The sequence below is a fragment of the Coturnix japonica genome, chromosome 8 (genome assembly GCF_001577835.2).
Source record: "Coturnix japonica isolate 7356 chromosome 8, Coturnix japonica 2.1, whole genome shotgun sequence".
Taxonomy (NCBI): Eukaryota; Metazoa; Chordata; class Aves; order Galliformes; family Phasianidae; genus Coturnix; species Coturnix japonica.
Window position 1 is genome coordinate 10628043 of NC_029523.1, and position 18565 is coordinate 10646607.

Below are 18565 nucleotides of genomic sequence, written 5' to 3' on the forward strand. Positions count from 1 at the left end.
TTCAGCTATTTTGATATTAAGAAGATATTCTGACTGTGCACTGGAATTAAGAAAAACAAACAAAAGCTTAAAAGAAATCACCAAAATGCAGCTTTCCAAATATTTTCTCAAAGAAACCAGGTAAATGCAAAAAAATGTAAATAGACTTCTGCTATTTCTTTTTTAGACTAAGCATTTTATTTTACCATCCTGTGCAGAAAATTGTAGGCTGTCATCGGTGTATGAGAGTACAAATTGACTGTATTTACATTATTTATGTACTAGAGATTTGTTTTCTGACCTGTTGCCTGAATGGAGTCCCTCATGCTCACTATGTGCAATTAAGCAGGGTTTTACTGGATATAGGTGCGATGCTGGGACTTTTGATATATTCTAGATAAGAAGTAGCTTCAGGGCTGGAGGCGATTAGTAGTTAATCCTTCATTCATGGACTCCTATCACACAGAACTGCTTCAGCAAAAAGCGATTATAGACAAAGCACTGTATTTCCTACCTTAGCAAGAGAAATGGCCACTGTTGGAAATTACATTGTGGTTTATAATTATGCAGTTACGAAGCATCTAGGTAAATGAACAGACAATTTAGGTGGAGTTTTAACTATAGCAGTCTTAATGTTTCTCACTGGTCATTTGTTTCTAAAGAGATCTAGAAGATGGATTTGCCAGGCAGTGGCTGAGGGGACCTGAGGAAGGTAGTTCTGCAGCTGCACAAGAGCTAACTGAGCATTTCAAGAAACAAGGTAGGTACTCTGCCTTATGAGCCTTTATAAGCATGAGAAATTGCTATCAGAGCAACCACATTGGTGATCTGTTAAAACAAGTGGTGACTGTGGTATCTAAACTGCAGGTGATTTTGACTTGCTGGATACTGACTAACATGGCTGATCAAGTAGTAGGAACATAGTGCAGTTTGACTATTTTTTCAGTCAAAACAACTACTTTGTCTCTTATATATTCATGTTGACAGACAAGAGCCTTGTCCTTTGTCTAGTCTTTCCTGATTCTGGTGAAATACTGCTCAACAATCTGGGAAATCAAACCCTATGAAACTTCCTCTTTTCAATAGCAAAGAAGCAGCTCTTGGAGTTGAACACTACTCTTGTCTTCATTTCTCTGTTCTGGTTTTTCTGTCTCAGCTACTATCAAAAAAGCAGGGCATTTCAGCAAAAATGAGAACTGAGCCTATCCTTTACTTCCCCTATTCTTCAAAAATGGTATCATAAAGGTCACCTTTGGTGCAGGGATAAGTTTCTAGTAATGTCTTTTCTAAATGGAGTTTAGTCTGAGTTTCAGACCAGGATCCTAGCCATTTGGATGAGAAGATCTGTAGTACACTTTGTTTTCTGGCTAGACTCCAGTTATATTCTGCCTGGCTTAATTTACTCTGTGCTGCCAACAGAATGACATAGTTTTCACTCCTTTTTCTCCCCTCTGGTATCATGTTGCTATGCACCACTAAAGCAGCTAATCTAAGACAGTCACTGGGCAAAAACTGTGATGGCTGAAGTGCTATCATGCAGTCAGTACCCAGTGATGCTGTACTGGATCAGGGCTCACTAGCTCAGGGGATGTTGTTACCAAGGCCCTTAGATTACTTTCACAAGAGTGCTAGATGCAGAATCTGTGTCCAGACTGCTCTTTGAGCATGAAATTTGTCTCATGTTTTCTCTGTTCTGAAACGCATTCATGAACCATGAAGGAGAACTGTGAGGAGAAATAGTAACAATAAAGCTCCATCTGTGGGAAAAGAGAGCTGTACATTCATTTTAAAAAGCATCTAGAAGCTTCCTCTGTTTCCTGTTTGCATATTCTGCAGCCTACTTAGCAGCATATTTCCAGGTTTGGCTAAAATCTGGTGAGATTGGTGGCTAAGAGTTCTTCCACTTTGGTTTTAGGTTTACTTGGGAAAGTAGAATTAACTGAGGGATAGTGAAGTGAAGACATAAAATGAAATACTAACTATTCTGAAAACATAAGGGGGAGGAGAAAGTACAGTATTGAGAATATTGAAGGTGTGTTTTATGCAGGACGTTTGGTCTGGAAAGTTCTGAATATGAAAATTAGTAGCCTGTGCTTTAAATGGCTTTATGGAAAAATTACATCCTAATTCCTATCTTCTATGTATTTGAGCTTCATTATTTTGCAAACTCAGAAGTTCTCTCAGCATCTATTAAATGTTACTTCTAAATGTGTGTGATTTTACTTAATAGTTACTTTTATACCAATAGATCTCTTTCTAATTACTCTGGTCTTGTATTTTTGCCTGAATAGATGTTAGTAGAACTGTATTCACAGAGCTAGCACTGCTGTCTTGGACTTTTCTAAACTCTTTGTAGCAATTTTATCTTCTTTCTACATGTTTAGGCCAAATTTTTCAAAGGCATTTTAACACCTGATTGTTAGTAATTTTTTCAAAGGCATTAACTGCCCATATCTAAATGAATGAAACTATATCTGGATGGAGCAATTAATATTAAGCTGAAAACTTGGATTTGGACTTTATCTGCTGGCAGTTATGGAGTGACTTTACCAACATCAACTTGAAAGATAATTTCACTTAGTTTTTTGGCTCTACAAAGAGAAATATGATTGCATAGGATGCTGAGCCATGGAAATAAATTATTTAGGACAGATACAGTGAAGGGCTTCCATGCATTCTGAAGAGCTCAACTTGAGATTTTGGATATATCCCAAACCCTTCATGAGCTCATTGGACACAGCCAGCGTGGGCTGAAGGCAATGACGGCCTCATCACTGACATAGTAGGGGCAGAGGCAACCCAAACAGTCCATGCAGAACAAATTATCCTGGAAAGGTTCCCAGGAATGAAGAGTGTAAAAGCAGAGATTATACCTTGTTCCAGCAGTGCAGTGGAAGAATGAGCAGTTCTTCAGGAGGCAGATCCTTTGGGCCAATAAAAGGTGCTTATATACCATAGCTGGGGAATTTGCTAGAGTCTCTAGAAATGTCGAAACTCTTTAGCTTGCAGTGGGAGTTAGGCAGATTAACTTTTAAGTGCCTTTGAAAAGTACAGTTTCTACTATTCTTTTGAGAATTTCAAGTGGAAGCGTCCTGGATTCTATAGAACCCTTATTGACGTGGCAGTTTCCAGATTTTTTTTATTTTCATTTTTTAAATCTATTAAGTCCTATATTGAAATATTGCCTGTGAAGTAAAGAAATCTTCATTTTATCTCTATTATGTATTGGGAGATTTTATTCTCTTACAGTACAACAGGAAAGAGCTAGACAAGCAACCTCCTGCTGCAGTGTACTTAGTTTGAGCTACTTAGCAATATTTCTGCTCCTCGTTGTCTTTGAATAAACTCGGAACAATACAGCAACAGGGCTTAATTTTCCTTTGATGTTGCTTTCAGACTTACAGTTTAGGTAAACCAATATCTTCTGGAAGGAGGAGAGAGAAGCTGAAAGAGCTGAATGCCTGTTTGGCATGTAGGCTGAGGGCTGGAGATATATATTTATATATTTATTTATATAAATGTGTATTATGTATGGAAACCTGTGCAAGTCAGTGGGAAGTGAAAGCCTGTGACTCATTCCACATCCAAGAGGAGTTCCTGTAGGATGTATGGCCCTTTGGAGGACAGAGTCTCTTTGGTGCTTTAATTGCTCACAAAAAAATTGCAACATTATCATTCACATTTTCCCAGCACCACCATTTTTTGATTAGTGGTGGTATAAAGCAAAAAGCTGATTTCCAGAGTTATATTTATAGCTTTCATAATGCTGCAGAAAAGGTAATATTTAACCTGCTTTGGAGCACAAAATGGATTTTGACTATTCTATCAGTTTCTCATGCTTCTTGGATAGTTGTTATATGCCATCATGATTCAGTCACGCAAAACAATTTTTCCTCACATTTTAAAAACACATACATAGAAGTAATTCTTTTAACTGAGTTCCCCACTGTTAGTTCTTTAGAGCCACATTTCAGCACAAGGGAAATTTGTCAAGTTACAGACAATGCTCATCTTGGGGGGAAACAACTAAAACAATGTAAAATAAAAATGCTATCAGGCATTAACTGTGAAAGCACGCAGGGTTCTGCTGTGGTAACTTTCTCTATGCCTGCAAGCATTCTTCTGATAGGAAAAAATAAATAAATTGTGATTTTGACACATTATGTCATTTCCACCATTATTTCATTACAGAACAACACTCCTATGTTAGGAAAAAAATTGGTGCTTGCATGCAGGCATGAGAATGTTTCTCTGATGTTCAAGTGTTCACTTAAGTGGCAGTTTTACAGTCCTCACCACTAGTCATTCACAGAAAATAGCAAGCTTTTATTAAAAATTGCTTTAAGTACATTTGTGGTCACTTATGCTTCTTTCTCTAAACAACTGAGCATTTAATTTATAGAACTTTGTAGCAATTACCCTTTAAAATGACCAAAGCACACAAAAGCAGAGCATCCTCTATAGTCTAATTAATATAATAAAATTCCTTTTGAGATCAGTTTGACATTTTTTTGCAGGTAACATATCAATCCCCCTAAACTTTGTTAAAGTATTGTGACTACAGAACTACCCTGGTTACCCTTTTCATGTTTCTGTCCAAGCTGCCCATGTTGCTGTAATTCAATACCAGAAAACAATATTTTCATTTTATTTGATAGTGTGTACACCTTTAAGATAATGCAGGAGCAGTACTCCAGTGTTCATAGATGATTCAGTGCAGTGCTCCAAAGTGTACTTGCAATTCAATTCTCTTCATATTAGCTGCAGCTGTTATAACGGCACATTGTGCATTTTCAGCCTGAGATCACTTGGAAATAAAAGCAAGATTTAAAATACTTCCAAGCAGTAAATAAGCAAAGAATGATGTTCTCCATACTCTTTACTGCAGATGACTTTTGTTTTACAGGTTGTTTCATAACACCTTGGGGCCTACCTAGCAGTTTATAGGTAACAGTGTCCAACTATTTTCCTCCACATACCACCTCCCTGAAACAGTCTGGTGGGTGAAGAACCAAACAGAGCATGTGGAGACTTTGTTTTTATTGACTCAGCATCAATAAGTTTTCTGTGGTACTAGATTTGCTGCCAACTAAATAATATATTTTTCCTTTTCCACTCTAGGCTGGAAAACAAAATTCACTTTTTAAGGGAGCTAGGAGTAGAAAGAGCCTTATGGGCAAGAAATGAGACAGAGAAATTATCCTTACTCAGTCATCCACCTTGTGCCCTTTTAGAAGCTATTTCCAACAGATTAGTGAGTATTTATTTTAATAGTTATTGGTGACACACATGAGCACAGTCTACATTCGTAAGCACTTGCAACTCGGTGTACCCATGGGTGTCACAACAGTCTTCCTCACTTCTACAAAGGTCTTTTGGGGCTTCAGATTTCTTGTTCTTCTGTTCTTCTGCTCTGGTGATTTTCCCCTGCTTCGCCTCCCCTCCTGTGGGTTCAGCAGCCTCTCAACTGTGTGGAGAATAAGAATTTGTCTAGAAAACTGAATATATTTCTATCCAAAAGAAGAATTATTGAGAGATACAAATAGCACATGGTAAGTCTCCATGCTCATCTTGGGACACAATCCCCACAGAAAACCTGCCTGCTAATGCTGTAAATTAACACTTCAAGTTGAGATAATGAAATAAGACTGTATCATCAATTTGTGCTCTTCAGAACATAGTATGGAGTAATTTCACAGAAATGACTGTATGAATTGAAGTGAATAACTCATATAATGAGATTAGCCTTTGTATTTATATGTGGAATTCTCCCAAATGTATCCATTTCTTAAGTAAGAATTTTGCAAACCAGACATTTCCTTCCAAAGTAAGCCTGAATTCAGTTTAGAGTGGCAGCAAATGAAAGAGAGGCCATGCTGAAAATAAGCAAGAGAGAAGAGAACTCTGTGGGAGTTGTCATATGTACAAAGGATTTCTTCTGTGAGACAAGCTTAAAACTGGTGACTTTTTAACTAACTGCAAGCGTCTATTACCATAAGATTTTTCTGCTGCTAAGAGCTTATTACGATTTAAGAAAACGAATCAGCTGTATAGATGATGGAATTGTTCATTATTATTGTAGATAGGATTTCAAGCTTTCTGCAATGTAATTAAGCTATTAGACTGAGGAACTAACCGTAGCACTGAAGAAAGGGCTTCTATAGGATTTCATAGTTGCTCTTACCCAACCTCTAGATGAAAATCCAGCACTGATACCTACCAGAGATAACACACTGGACTGCATGCGGTGGTTTTAGACTGCACTCTAAATCCTGCATCAGAATTTGTCTATGAAATGATTTAATAGAAATGTTTACAGTTTGGTCTGTTCAGATTGGAAGTGAGCAAATCAATTACATGCCATCATTTCAGCTTTCTGCCTCACTAAACATACAAATTCTTCATACTGATAGATTGCTTGGGTTGTTTTGTAGAAGTGGTTTTGGTTAGTAATATAAATACAAGCTGAACTGTCATTATGATAGGGCAGTATTGTGGCAAGTTGGATAAATGTGATTTGTGTAGCTAGTAAATAGCATATTGTACATAAACAGTTAAAGAACATAACATAAATCATAGTGGGGCATCAAGTAAGGAGTGGATGTTGGAATCACTCCCATGGTATCCCATGTTCCCCTAGCCTTTTATGGGAGTAGACAATATCCACAATTGCTCTGCATTTAATTTATATTTGACAATTTAAATATGACAGGTCAGGGAGGAGACCATAAAAAAGTTGGATGCGAGCATTGTCTGATCTTCCTATGTTATTACATTCAATATCAGTTCAGACTACTAGTCTTCTACATAGCTTGCAAGATTCATCTGTTATCTATGAGATGCTTAGCAATTGCTATAAATCAGCTCTAACCCTAACGTGCTTTGTACTAGTTAAAGTTCTATGATGTTTTCAGTTTCAGCAAGAGTGAGAAGTGTGGTATGGGGAGACAAACTGGATCAGTTTCTGTATTGGTGTGCAGACTAACCTGGGGCTGTGATGGCACCTGGACCCAGTGCTTTTCCAACAACTCACAAAGAAAAGCAATAAACTGCTGAATATCTGTTGGACACCAAATTTAGCTTTGCATGGATTATCATCATGATGTGGTTAATTACGTGTACAGTTGTAAACATAAGGAATATTGTTCTTTTTGGCAGATTCATCAGTGCGTAAAATTGTACAAGGCACCCTGGATTTTCATACATTAGATTTCCTTAGTTTCTTGCTGCATTTTAAAAAAGGTTCTTTATTTGTATTTTCCTTTGTAATTGTCTTTACTACAGGAAGGGTAGTGTGTTCAAAGGTAGTCATTTAATTTTGATAAGGTCAGAACTGTAATATTTTTGTTTCCATGTGATCTGATCTGTTCGTTTCTCTCAGGTTTCAGTGATGCACATTTCCCTAAAAAGTGCCATAGGCTGCAGAGTCCTTGATGTTAAGATGCCGCTCTGATTAATAACCAGGCAGACAGCAAATTAGAGCTGCCGATCCTCAGATGTTGGGCTAGAGCGCCGATTAGTCACTAGCAGTAACTATAAAAGTCATATGAAAGTATCTTCCTCACTTATAGATAAACACTATGTGTCATGCCTGTCTCTTTTGCAGTGGTCTCTCCTCTTCTCTGCAACAGTGACCAGCAGCCAAAACATAGTGAAGTGGCCAACAGCAGTAAATAGGGTTCCATGAAGTACTATGCCAATTACCTAAATACATAAAATAGTAAACGCATATAAAGTACTTCGCATGGACAACAGTAGCTGCAGCTTGCTTGGCAGTCAGTTTGTCAGCTATTTTTTCTATTGTATAACAGTTTTAGCAGTGGAAATGATGTGAAAAAAATCAGTAGTCTTCTGAACAAAATCTTATTTCAAATTTTAACCCTATCTACTTTACTTACTTTCTAGTTCCTGGCAAGTCCATCATGTACTCAATGAGAAAGTACCATAAATTTGGAGAGGAGGAAAAAAGAAGCTGCATCATCCACATAAATAATGCAGCCGAAACTCTGATTTAAATTCAATGCTCAAGTCAGCTTTAAAGTCAGCCTTAAGTATAGAGCTGCAGCTGGTACCTCATAATACGAACACTTAAGTGGCCTGTTGTATTTATCCTCAGTGTCCACAAATGAAGCTATAAACTTTCCTTAGAGCTTTGCTTCTGCTTCAGTGCCTGCCCGTGATTTAGATCAGCAGACTTCACAGTAGTTCTGTGTTTCCTTGGCTGTGTGGAAACTCCCACAGCAGACCTGCAAACATCCTGTGTATTTAGCTCTGCAGCTGTGCAAACAGCACAATGCATTTTCAATATTCTGCTTTAAACATGCACATGGATAATTGAACTTCAAAGCAACAACTCTGCTTACTCTTTTATGAGCATGCAAATTACTGGTGTGACTTCTCACGGGATTGGGAGCTTAATGGAACAATCAGTCTGATCGAAACCTGCCTTGAGGCGGGAGTGCAGTCAGGGGGATTTCTGTGAGGTTAATCCACGCTTTGCTCACTGGCAGGGTGCAAAACTAATAGCAGTCCGCAGTTAGCAAAGTTTTTATGTCTAAATCCCAGTAGTCTGGTTTCTTCCCTTCATAACCTACATTACTTCTAGAGTAAGAGTCCCAATTCTGGCATGGTTTGCAAAGAAAAAGCATGAAGATTGCAGGTTAGATGGGGAAAAAAATCAATGTCTTCTCAAAGATTTGGTGTGATTGGATGAAGCGTTTCTTTAGTTCAGCATCTTTCAGATAATCTCAGCTCAAAGGTTGTTAAAATACGTGGCATATTTGGCTCCTGTATTTATATTTCCATCTATTTTTTTAAAATGAGCTTTAACTTGTAAATACCCGGTACTTCCTCCTGTGAGTATTGCTATTGTACAGCCAGTTTTTAAATGAAAGGCTGAAAAATACATTAGGTGTCTCAAAGCTGGCCAAAGCAATTCAGCATCCTCTTTTGTAGTTCACTGAAACAGATATGAATGTTTAACTTCCTGCTATTGGAAAGCTCAGCTCTAGTTCAATATAGAAAATCAAGGCCCAGGGGAGAGAGAGGGAAAAGTGTGAGGGTACTGTGAAATCTATCTCCACATAGGTACCTAAATGAACTAACAGAAGTTTAAATATACATTATATACATATATAGTATTGTGAATATATAATGTATATAAATATACATTATATACATATATAGTATTGTGAATATTTGAAAATAAGTGCGAATTCCACTTTCGGATGCAATTGGAATTTACATGAAAAGCCACAAAAAAAAAAAGAATATAAAAAATTATGGCCTGTATTTCCAAGCCCCTGGTCATTTGAGATATAAGAAGATGATGTTATTTTCAGCAAATGCTAAAAAAAAAAAAGCCATAGTGACCTTCAGAATTGACCTGGGGAAGGGAGGCAGAGCCCCACTGGGACAGCATTGTGCAGTGTGTGTCAGCTGTGGGAGGCAGCCCAGGTCAGTGTCCCACTGCCAGCACGCGTGTCCCCCCATGAGAGCACTGAGCCACCAAATGATTCTCTCAATAGAAAGTAAATGCTAAAAGCCAGTGCAGCCATGTGCAAGCATCCTGAAAGACATGGCCTGCTGGCACATCTTTAAATCTGGCATTCAAAATTGCTCAGACAGATGGAACAAAAGTATGTAATAAAATGTGACATTTTATTTTATCATCCATGTTTGTTAAGTGAATTCTTCTGATTATTCCCACTGTCGGGAGCACTGAATGTGAATCAGATTCTGACAATTTGCAGTTTATAAAAACCAACTCCTGGGGTCAGGCAGAAAAAGAATAAGAAATAATTAATTGCAGGATGCACATTCATGCATGGAATCCGGCCACAATGGATGACAGCTCAGCCTAATAGAAAAAAAAAAAAACAAAAAAAAAACCAAACATGATTTGAAAAGTCAGTTTCTATTGTCTGTACTTTACAGATTACTGCTCAGTATTAATTTACGTACTCCATAGTCTTCCTTATCTGTATGTCTGTACATCAAGATATGATTAGAAGTTCATGTTAAGAAGCAAGAAAAAAAAAAATACAAGTTTTCCATGCTGTCTTTCCAGTAGTTCCCACTTGTTTGGTGTTTAACTGAGCACTTTGCTTTTTGTCTTCCCCAAAGTCCAGTCCCTGTGGTAGCAGTCTCTTCCTCGTGGTGTTTCGCTCGCTGCTGCCCTGACCACGCTCCCAGAGAGCAGGACCCCCTCCTGGACAGTGACAGAACTGCAAGGGTTTAATTTCCCAGCTTTTATCCCAGATAAACTAACTGAGAGCCAGCGCTTGCTGCACATTATTGCAAACCAAAGGAGGAGGTGGGAAATTGGCATCAACACAGAGCGAGCTGTGACACACTGGGAAAGATGGCCCCTCATACCTCTTTTTCCAGTTTGGTCAGGGACCTTGGCAGCAATTGTATCACTTAATATTTGTTTAGTACTAAATTGGGAATATTAAGTACTATATGATTGAACTTCTAATTAGCAATTAGATTAAAAGCAGCTTCTTCATTGCAAGGGAGATGTTATTGAGAACTAACTTTGTATCTGACAGTATTTGCAAACAGCTTTACTAAATTGTATAGGTGAGAATTTTCTGGGTACTAGCCCTTTGTTTGCTGTGACTGAGTGCTAAGCATGAATAGTTTGCGACCCAGGGCCATACCCAACATACATATGCAGAGGTAAATGTTAATTTTACTGTAGCAGCAAACTCAAGCACTCTGCTGGCCTGGGGTGCTGGCCATCTAAATGCAGTTGTTACATCATAGGTACTCACATGAATGCTTGAAGAAATAACTATGATACTACTAAAATTTTTAGTCAGTCTTTTCCTATAGAAACAATTTTCTTCACTGTAGAAGCCAAAGTGATGAAGGAAACACTGCCACCTGTTAAAAAGGTGCAGAAACAACCCTGAGTCTGGGGACAAAGGGGTTTCCCAGAGAAAGAGCCACCTAACCTTGAGTGTCTCAGTAACAGAGATATTTATAGTCAGGGACACTTGTTTATATGTGGCAGTTCCTTTGTTGAGAGAGAGGGTGACAGCAGACCAGGCTGCTTTCAGCCAAGGAGCATTGCACAGGACCTGCTGATCCTGATTGATTTCCTGAAAGCTCAGCCCTCTGTATCCCTCATCCTTGTAAAAACCAAACCTAGACTCTTGCTGCAAGTTATATCCAAAAAATATGCACCTGAATATTACTGGAACTTCTCATTTGAATCTCTTCAGTCCAGCACTGATGCTGACATCTTGCTGGTGCCAGCATCAGTGCCCACAAGGGGAACACCCAGCAGCGCTGCTGTTCTTAGCAGCAGCATTTCCTCATTCAGGCTTCATCAAAGTTGGCTACGTAATTGTGCTACAGCATTTCTCTTCAAGGAGCTTGTCACTTGGGTAACATGTGCTGTGGAGCTGTGGAGGAAGCAGGAGAATGAATGAAGGCAGCAGAGGCAGCTCACTGGGTCACAGGACAGGCAGCAATCTCCTTGGTGATGTTCTCGCTGCTAAATGGATTTGTTTTGGCCACTAGCTCCCACATCTTCCCTTTCCAAGCAGTCTAAAAATAAGCGCTTATTGGGTGAGTATATTGTTCTATATTCCTGTACTTGTAAGTAAATATTTAAAAGCAGTTTCAGCACTAGATCACAAGAGTTTCCACTGGGGAAGGTGTTCTGTTCACTGGTGGATGGAAGTGTTGAATCATTACCACTTGGGTTTTTGCAGGCACCTCTGCACAAAACACAGGCCAGGAATTTTTTGCAAAAATTATTCAATAACATATTTCAAATAATGAATATTTCAAATAAATTATTAGGAGCCATAGTTGACGAGGAAAAGAGGCAAAATAGTTGATGAATTTTTCTTACAGCTTTACCATTGATATAATAAACATTACATAGTATTGGAGGGAAATGAAAGATTTTGAAATGAAGAAAGAAATTAACTATGAAGGAAAATCACCTGAAAATCTCTGAAGGTGAATATCCAGATTTAAGAGATATGAATAATAATGAAGAGACTTACAGGAGAAAGCATATGATGAGTATGAATTGCTTTGAGAGGCAGAATACTCATTCTCTTTGATTCTTGCTCAACAGAGAATATACAAACTTCCCAAACTTTCTTCTGTTCTGTTTAAAAATGAAAGACCACTGGAGATAGCTGAGTGAGAACACACCTCAGTCTGATTGAAGGGGATTACTAGAGCAGAAATACTGACATACAAAAGGGCTGTAACATTTTTGGGGGAAAAAACCCAACATTTTGAATATGAAATAACTCTTTATGAAATAATGCATTTTCTCAAGAGCTTAATACTGAACTAGCATGGTAGAGTAGCTTGTTTTTTGAAGACAGAGTCCATAAGATTCCTGGTATGCTCTGAGTAGGTGCATTCTGCAGCATTAGCAGCAGTGCCATTAAGCATGTCTGAGTGGTCAGGCAAATCTACTCTGACATAATGCTTCAAGCAAAAATGTCATTAATTTCTTGTTGCTGTTTTCCTCAGGTGCAGTGTATACAGATACTAACTAGCTTTATCAGCTGTCTGTTCATTTTAACATTTGAGAAATTAAATATATATTGGTGAAATTAAATATGTATATATAATATATAATATATATATTATTTTTGTGGGAGAGAGGAAGTTAACTTTTTTCTTTCCAAATCCCTTCCTAGTTACTATCCTTTATAACAGTATGTAGCAAGTGGAAGAGAGGAGAGGAAACAAGTTTAAATAAAGAAACAAAAACACATGTTCCAGAGTTTAAAAAAAAATAAATCTAAAAGTGGAATGGAAAGGGAGATGCTTTACATATTTTTCTCCATTGGTGCACTCTCTGATAAATGCCATCTCTCAATTTGATTTAATAAAATAAGTTCCACTTAATGATGTCTATAAATAGTTCTCATGACCTCAAGAATAACATATTAAAATGACAGAAATGCTTTGCATTCATCTTTTCCACAAATGTCGCACTTAGAAAATCTGTCATGGGTGCACCAGTCTTCTCCTCATTGGACATTTCCCAGCCTTGGCATATCAATCCATGTTTTGCACATCTGCTCAGAAAATGTAATTAGTTATGCCCATATGCTACAGAAGTACGTGATGAAACTTAAAATACAGGAAAGGCTGAGACCCAACAGACTTTCTCCTTCCTATGTACATGATGTTGAAGACTAAGAAAAGAGTGAAGCTTTTTTTGCTCTCTGCCACAGGGTGAGGATATCACTGTGTCATAGGCAACTTCAAGAGATTAGATGAACACACTTTGTAGTGAATTCTGTTAGTTCTGGTCATTTTGTTGAGGAGCTTATAACTGAAATAAGATTGAAAATTTCCCATACTTTCTTGCCCTGTTCATTAGCATAGTTATGAACTCATCTTTGTAAAGCAATAACAAAGATAGACAGAATCCTCATCTCAGGTTTTGTGACATGGAAAACTTAGATTAGAAGCAGTCGCTAAATTAAATGATTATCTCCTGTAGCAAATACAGGAACTCTGAATGTGTTGATCAGCTTTTTGACAGTTCTGCTCAGTCTTGCTGGCATGTGGCGCAGGAGATGGGCTAAACTAAAGCAAGCAATGTGTTGCCCACTAAAAGTTTGTTCAATGGCTACTCTGTTTTCTTGTTTTTTCACAGAAATCCAAAATATTGTCGCACTGTTTACAGTCCTAAATAATTTCTAGCCATTTCGCATTACAGAAACACCATTTTAATTTAATCTCTGACAGCACATTTAGTTGTTGTGTATGTTGTTTAATAGCTGTGCACTTAAAAAAAAAAATCCCTAAGAAATGAAACCCTTTCAAATTATTACCATTCTTTTAGTTCAGTACAGGGTATAAAATCAAACTGTGATGCCTCCATCTTGATACTTTTCTTTTAGGGTTCATTTGGAAAAATGAAAAGCTCTACTGATTGTAGAGATGTAGCGTTCTTTATGAGCTGGCTATTTTAAGATCTGTTTACAAGATCACAATATGTAACATCATTCAGAAACAGTATGAATTGATTACATCCTTCTGGAGAACATGTAGCACTAGAATATGCATTTGTAGCTGTTACACTGCCCTATAATTAACGCCTTACTGCTTCCCTTCTAAACACATGTTGCTACTGCTGGGAAACAGCTGAGATGCTTAAGATAAGACAATGGAAAATATTTCCCTCCCTAAATGCCCTCCTTCCCTTTACTAGGAAATGGCATAACACTGCATCACTGACACCTAGAATAGTGAAATTGAGATATTCATTACATATTTCTGCTTCAGTTTATTCTTAATGAGCAATTTTCCCCCAAATAATATTAGTAATTTGAATGTTGCTTAATAGGGAGATCATATTAGAAGAACTAAACAGAGGCTTTGATGTTGTCCTTCATTTCAGTGGATTCTAGATCAAAGCATAATGATGGAATTCTCCATAATCCCAACAGGAATATTCATGTATGCCAGAATGAATGAAAAAACCCAAAAACATGAAGTTTGCATGGGTAGAATTATTTAGGGAACTCAGTTCTGCTCTTAGCTGCTGTCAGATTTTTGGAAACTAAAAATGAAGCATTTCCTTCACTGCTCGGCTCTCCACACAGATGAGGGAGGTAAATGTCACCTGCTGGCTTTATGGGAACGTGGTGGTCCCATGCGATGCTCAGCTGGCCATTTTATGAAGTTTTATTTGTGATCCTACATGCATGCTATAAACTGCACTCCCATGAGTAATGAATTAGAACAATATAACAACTGGATCTGTTTTACTAGGATTTTCTCAAGGAAAATCTTCAGAACCTTGCAATATTGTTGTAATAAATACTTTTGATAAAGTAAAAAGCAGATTTGAGATAACATTGTTTTCCATAAAGGTCAGCTGTAAGACAAATGTTTCTGAGCAAAGATGACTATATATAGCAATAATGTTCATCAGCTTTGTCAAACTGCAGATGACTTTCTTAGCAGAAAAGCCAAAATTCCCACAGCAATCCTTAAAACTAAAGGTGTAACATGCATTCAGTATATGTAGCAACCTGAATAAATGAGGAACAGGACCATTTTGTGCTAAGGGTTAAAACACAAGCTAACTGTAATTGAAATCATTAAAGCAAATACCCTTTAATTATATAGAAGGTATTTTTCTCCTTCCATATTATTTCTCTTCCGTATTCTGGAATCTATACATAGAATGCAATGCAAGTGACAGGTGACAGTTATCTTTGTGCCTCTACTACAATATCCATGGAGCAATGCCACCAAGTGCAGGAGAATCCTCTTCTGCCTCCCAGCTTCCTCCAGCCCATGGTAGAGGAGCTGGTAGGCAAGGTGCTCTGACCGTAGCACACCCTGCTCTCCATGATACTCCTCTCATAATGGGACCTATCCCCTGTCCTGGTATAGCTGCTAAAGCCCTAATTGAACCTGGGAGAGGTGCTAGGCCTGAGCAGGAGGCATTGTGTGACTTGTAGGAAGTGGCTTTGCTCCCTAAAGACACGTTAAAAGGAGAGGAAAAATGAAATCAGGGATTTTCTTGCATTGGTGCCTCTGCATTTTAGCCAGATAGGGCATGGCACTTCTTGATAACAAGAGTTAGATAAGACTGGCTGACTCAGAATATTAGATATTCTGCATAGGGCTGATGCTTTTCTGTATCAAGAGTCTGCTTTCACAATAACTTGGGAATGGAGAAAAGGCAGGTATAAAAAAAACCAAACAGGATCAGTCTGCAGCAGAAATCTATTTCTTCATCAGCTGTAACAATACATGACAAAATGAGGCACAACTGCATTTGTGTAATAATTTTACATTCTTCTAACAGTTGCGTGCCATCTAAAAATGTGTGCCTCCAACAAGGGCATGATCATCACACAACATAAACTGACTGCTTTTCCTGCTTTTGCATCGTCCATTTTGTAATTCCTTGTTATTTTTCTTCCACACAATGAGATGGTAACAAAATATGTGCAACCACGGGAATGAAGTGACATGCTCGAAAGCACTCGTAAATATTGAACAACTTACTTCTCTACGTTAAGCTGTCACAATTAATTTGCTTATAAAATCTGCACTGTCCTGTTAGTGAATGAGCACATAGTCTCCAAAGAGCCTCAGCTATTTTCTCATGAACTCAATTTAAAATGGATTAAATCTTTCTCTACCCTTGCTTTAGATTCCTTTTCTGTCAGCAGATTATCTGCCAGGTTTTTTGTTTATTGCAAAAGGTATCGCTAGTGGACAAAAGCAGACAAAGCGCTAGATTCCCTTAATGGTTCTTAAGGAATCACTTTCCATTTTTGCTTTATTTTATGGAACCACAGACTGAGTTTTAGGTTCAAAAGGACTCTCTTTTGCTTGTGTTAGAAGCTTTGCACTGTCGTGTGAGATACTGCTAAAGACAAAGATGAACTGAAGTATCGAGCAGTAAAAAGATAAAGCATTAGTGTCTTGCAACCTCAATCTGCTCATCTAGGCAGTATGCAGTGTTCTGGGCTCAGGACAAGCTTTGTGGGGTCCCAGAAAATCTTATGGGTTCCTGGGCAGGAGACACAGGTGATCAGGATATCTGCTTCTGGCTTGTAACTGAACAGCAAAACACAGCGTGCTGAGCATATCAGTTCTACACATGAAAGGCAGAACCTTTGTGACAGTTGTATGCATACAGAGCTTCTCATTCTGCTTTCATTTTAGACACAAGGTTTTCAGTGCCTTGTGAAATCATTTGATTTAAATGAACACAGTTCCAGACAGTATATAATAATAAATCTTATTTCTTTCCAGTTGCAAAAGAGCCTTATGAGATTATTTACTTTACATCAATTTTAAGGATGAAATAATATCCTGTTATAAAATTTTGCAAGCACTTATTTTTGTGGTTAAATCAAAAGGCAGTTCAGTTGCCTTTTAAGTTGATTTATTACTTGAGGACCAGTGAAGCCTCCCCACCACACTGTATTGGTGTTGCCATGATTAAAAGGAAGGAACCATTTCATCTTGGTGTGGATCTGACAGTTAATGGCTTACTTGCAACTATTGATTATTAATGCAGACATAATAATGCTCAATCCTTAACTAACCTTGTAAGCAATACAATTATCAAAGGAATCAGTCCTGCTGAAAACCCAGTGTTGTGTCACAGTCTAGATCAAAAATGTTAGAAGTCAAAGTATGTCCTTTAGCCTGTAGGAAAATTGATCTAATTCTTTTCATCATTACACCTGTTATATTTTAAACAAAGATGTTCTTTTGGAGTTCTGAATTTCCTTAGCCATGTATCTTTTAGCATTTACCTAAACCAGGATGCAACTTTGCTTCTCAGGTCTCCAAAAACTCTCAAGTGTGCAAAAAGTCTGTGGCTGTCCCCTTCAGGTGCACGTGAGTGGTTATCCCTGATTTCCTGAGAGTCACAGGCTCTGTTGGGCAGTGCTTTAATGAAGCACTCCATGTTCAGCAGCTGCTGCTGTAGGACTTGGCCAGGACCAGGCAGCAGAAGTCCCCTCAATGACTTGTGATGGTCTCAATGGGAGCTTGAAAGCTGGGCAATGCTTTAAGTAAGCTTTTCTGTTCAGGTACTTCCCACTGATGTTGTACAATTTGATCCTCTTGTTACTAGTCATCCCTACCAGGTACCAGGTAGGTGATCTTCCATTTGTTGGAACAAGTTTACTTGGCCATTTTCTTTTTCTTCAAGTAATCTTAATAACATGGTAGAAGATCTTCTTACATACACTTCTGCCCTCATCTGTTCTTCATTAATTTAGGGGGGATTGTTGTGCAATGTGGGAGGTAGTGCTGGTAAATAATATTATATTATGAGTTGGGCTTTTGAAAGAAATCTCCTTGGTATTCCTCCTAGCCTGCAAAGCTGCTGCTGGAAGGTTGGTTTCATGAGTGATTTGTGCCAGCATTATCTTATTTCAATGTCTGTCGGTGAAATCCTGCCCTTATCAATCAGGTGTGCGAAAGAATTTTCACTTATAAAGCCTGAATATTTTGAAAAGTTCCTACTTCAACTGCAGCCTGAGAGCAGCAGGGGTCAGCAGCTCCATTGTTTTGCCCACATTCATTTCCTCTTCTTCTGGCCAGGCATCTCTCCATGAATCACTTGAGGTTTGTCACCCCTAGCAGGGATAGTGTCTGCACCAGGCAGCCATCTCCAGCTTCTCAGTGCCTGCAGCTACTGATGCCTTACAGCAGACTCTGCTATACCCCTCTGAGTGGCAGTGTGTGCTACTGACAGCTCCTCTGCTTGGTCACTGAGAAGCCTTTTGGTAATTTCTTTGCATGTGTTTTCAGTCCAGCAGAAAAGAGAAGTGCGTTGTTTACGGGCTGTAGCTATGAAGCACTAACACAGAAAGAAGCAGTGACCTTTGCTTGTCTCTTGGAATTTTTCCCTCTTTATGGTCAAGCCGCAGACCACAGATGCTAAATGTGGCAGCCCTGATAGCCATGTAGTCACAGTGCTGCCTGAAGAAGCTGGTTACTCAGGTCATGGTTAAATAGTAGCTGAGGTTTGCATGCCAGGTTCTGAGAAAAAGGCAGCTTTAAAGAAGTCTTTTAAATAATATTTTGATCTATGCTTTCGAAG

At 38.3% G+C, this 18565-nt stretch overlaps 1 protein-coding gene across 1 annotated transcript in view; it reads right to left on the reverse strand.

Moving 5' to 3' along the window:
• Positions 1–4284: 4284 nt before the first annotated feature.
• SNX7 (sorting nexin 7) overlaps positions 4285–18565 on the reverse strand; it is a 42844-nt gene continuing 28563 nt past the window's right edge. Inside the window, exon 9 of the mRNA XM_032446106.1 lies at positions 4285–5446. Coding sequence (XP_032301997.1) covers positions 5432–5446 — 15 coding nt within the window. The 3' untranslated portion in view covers positions 4285–5431. The remainder of the gene's footprint in view (positions 5447–18565) is intronic.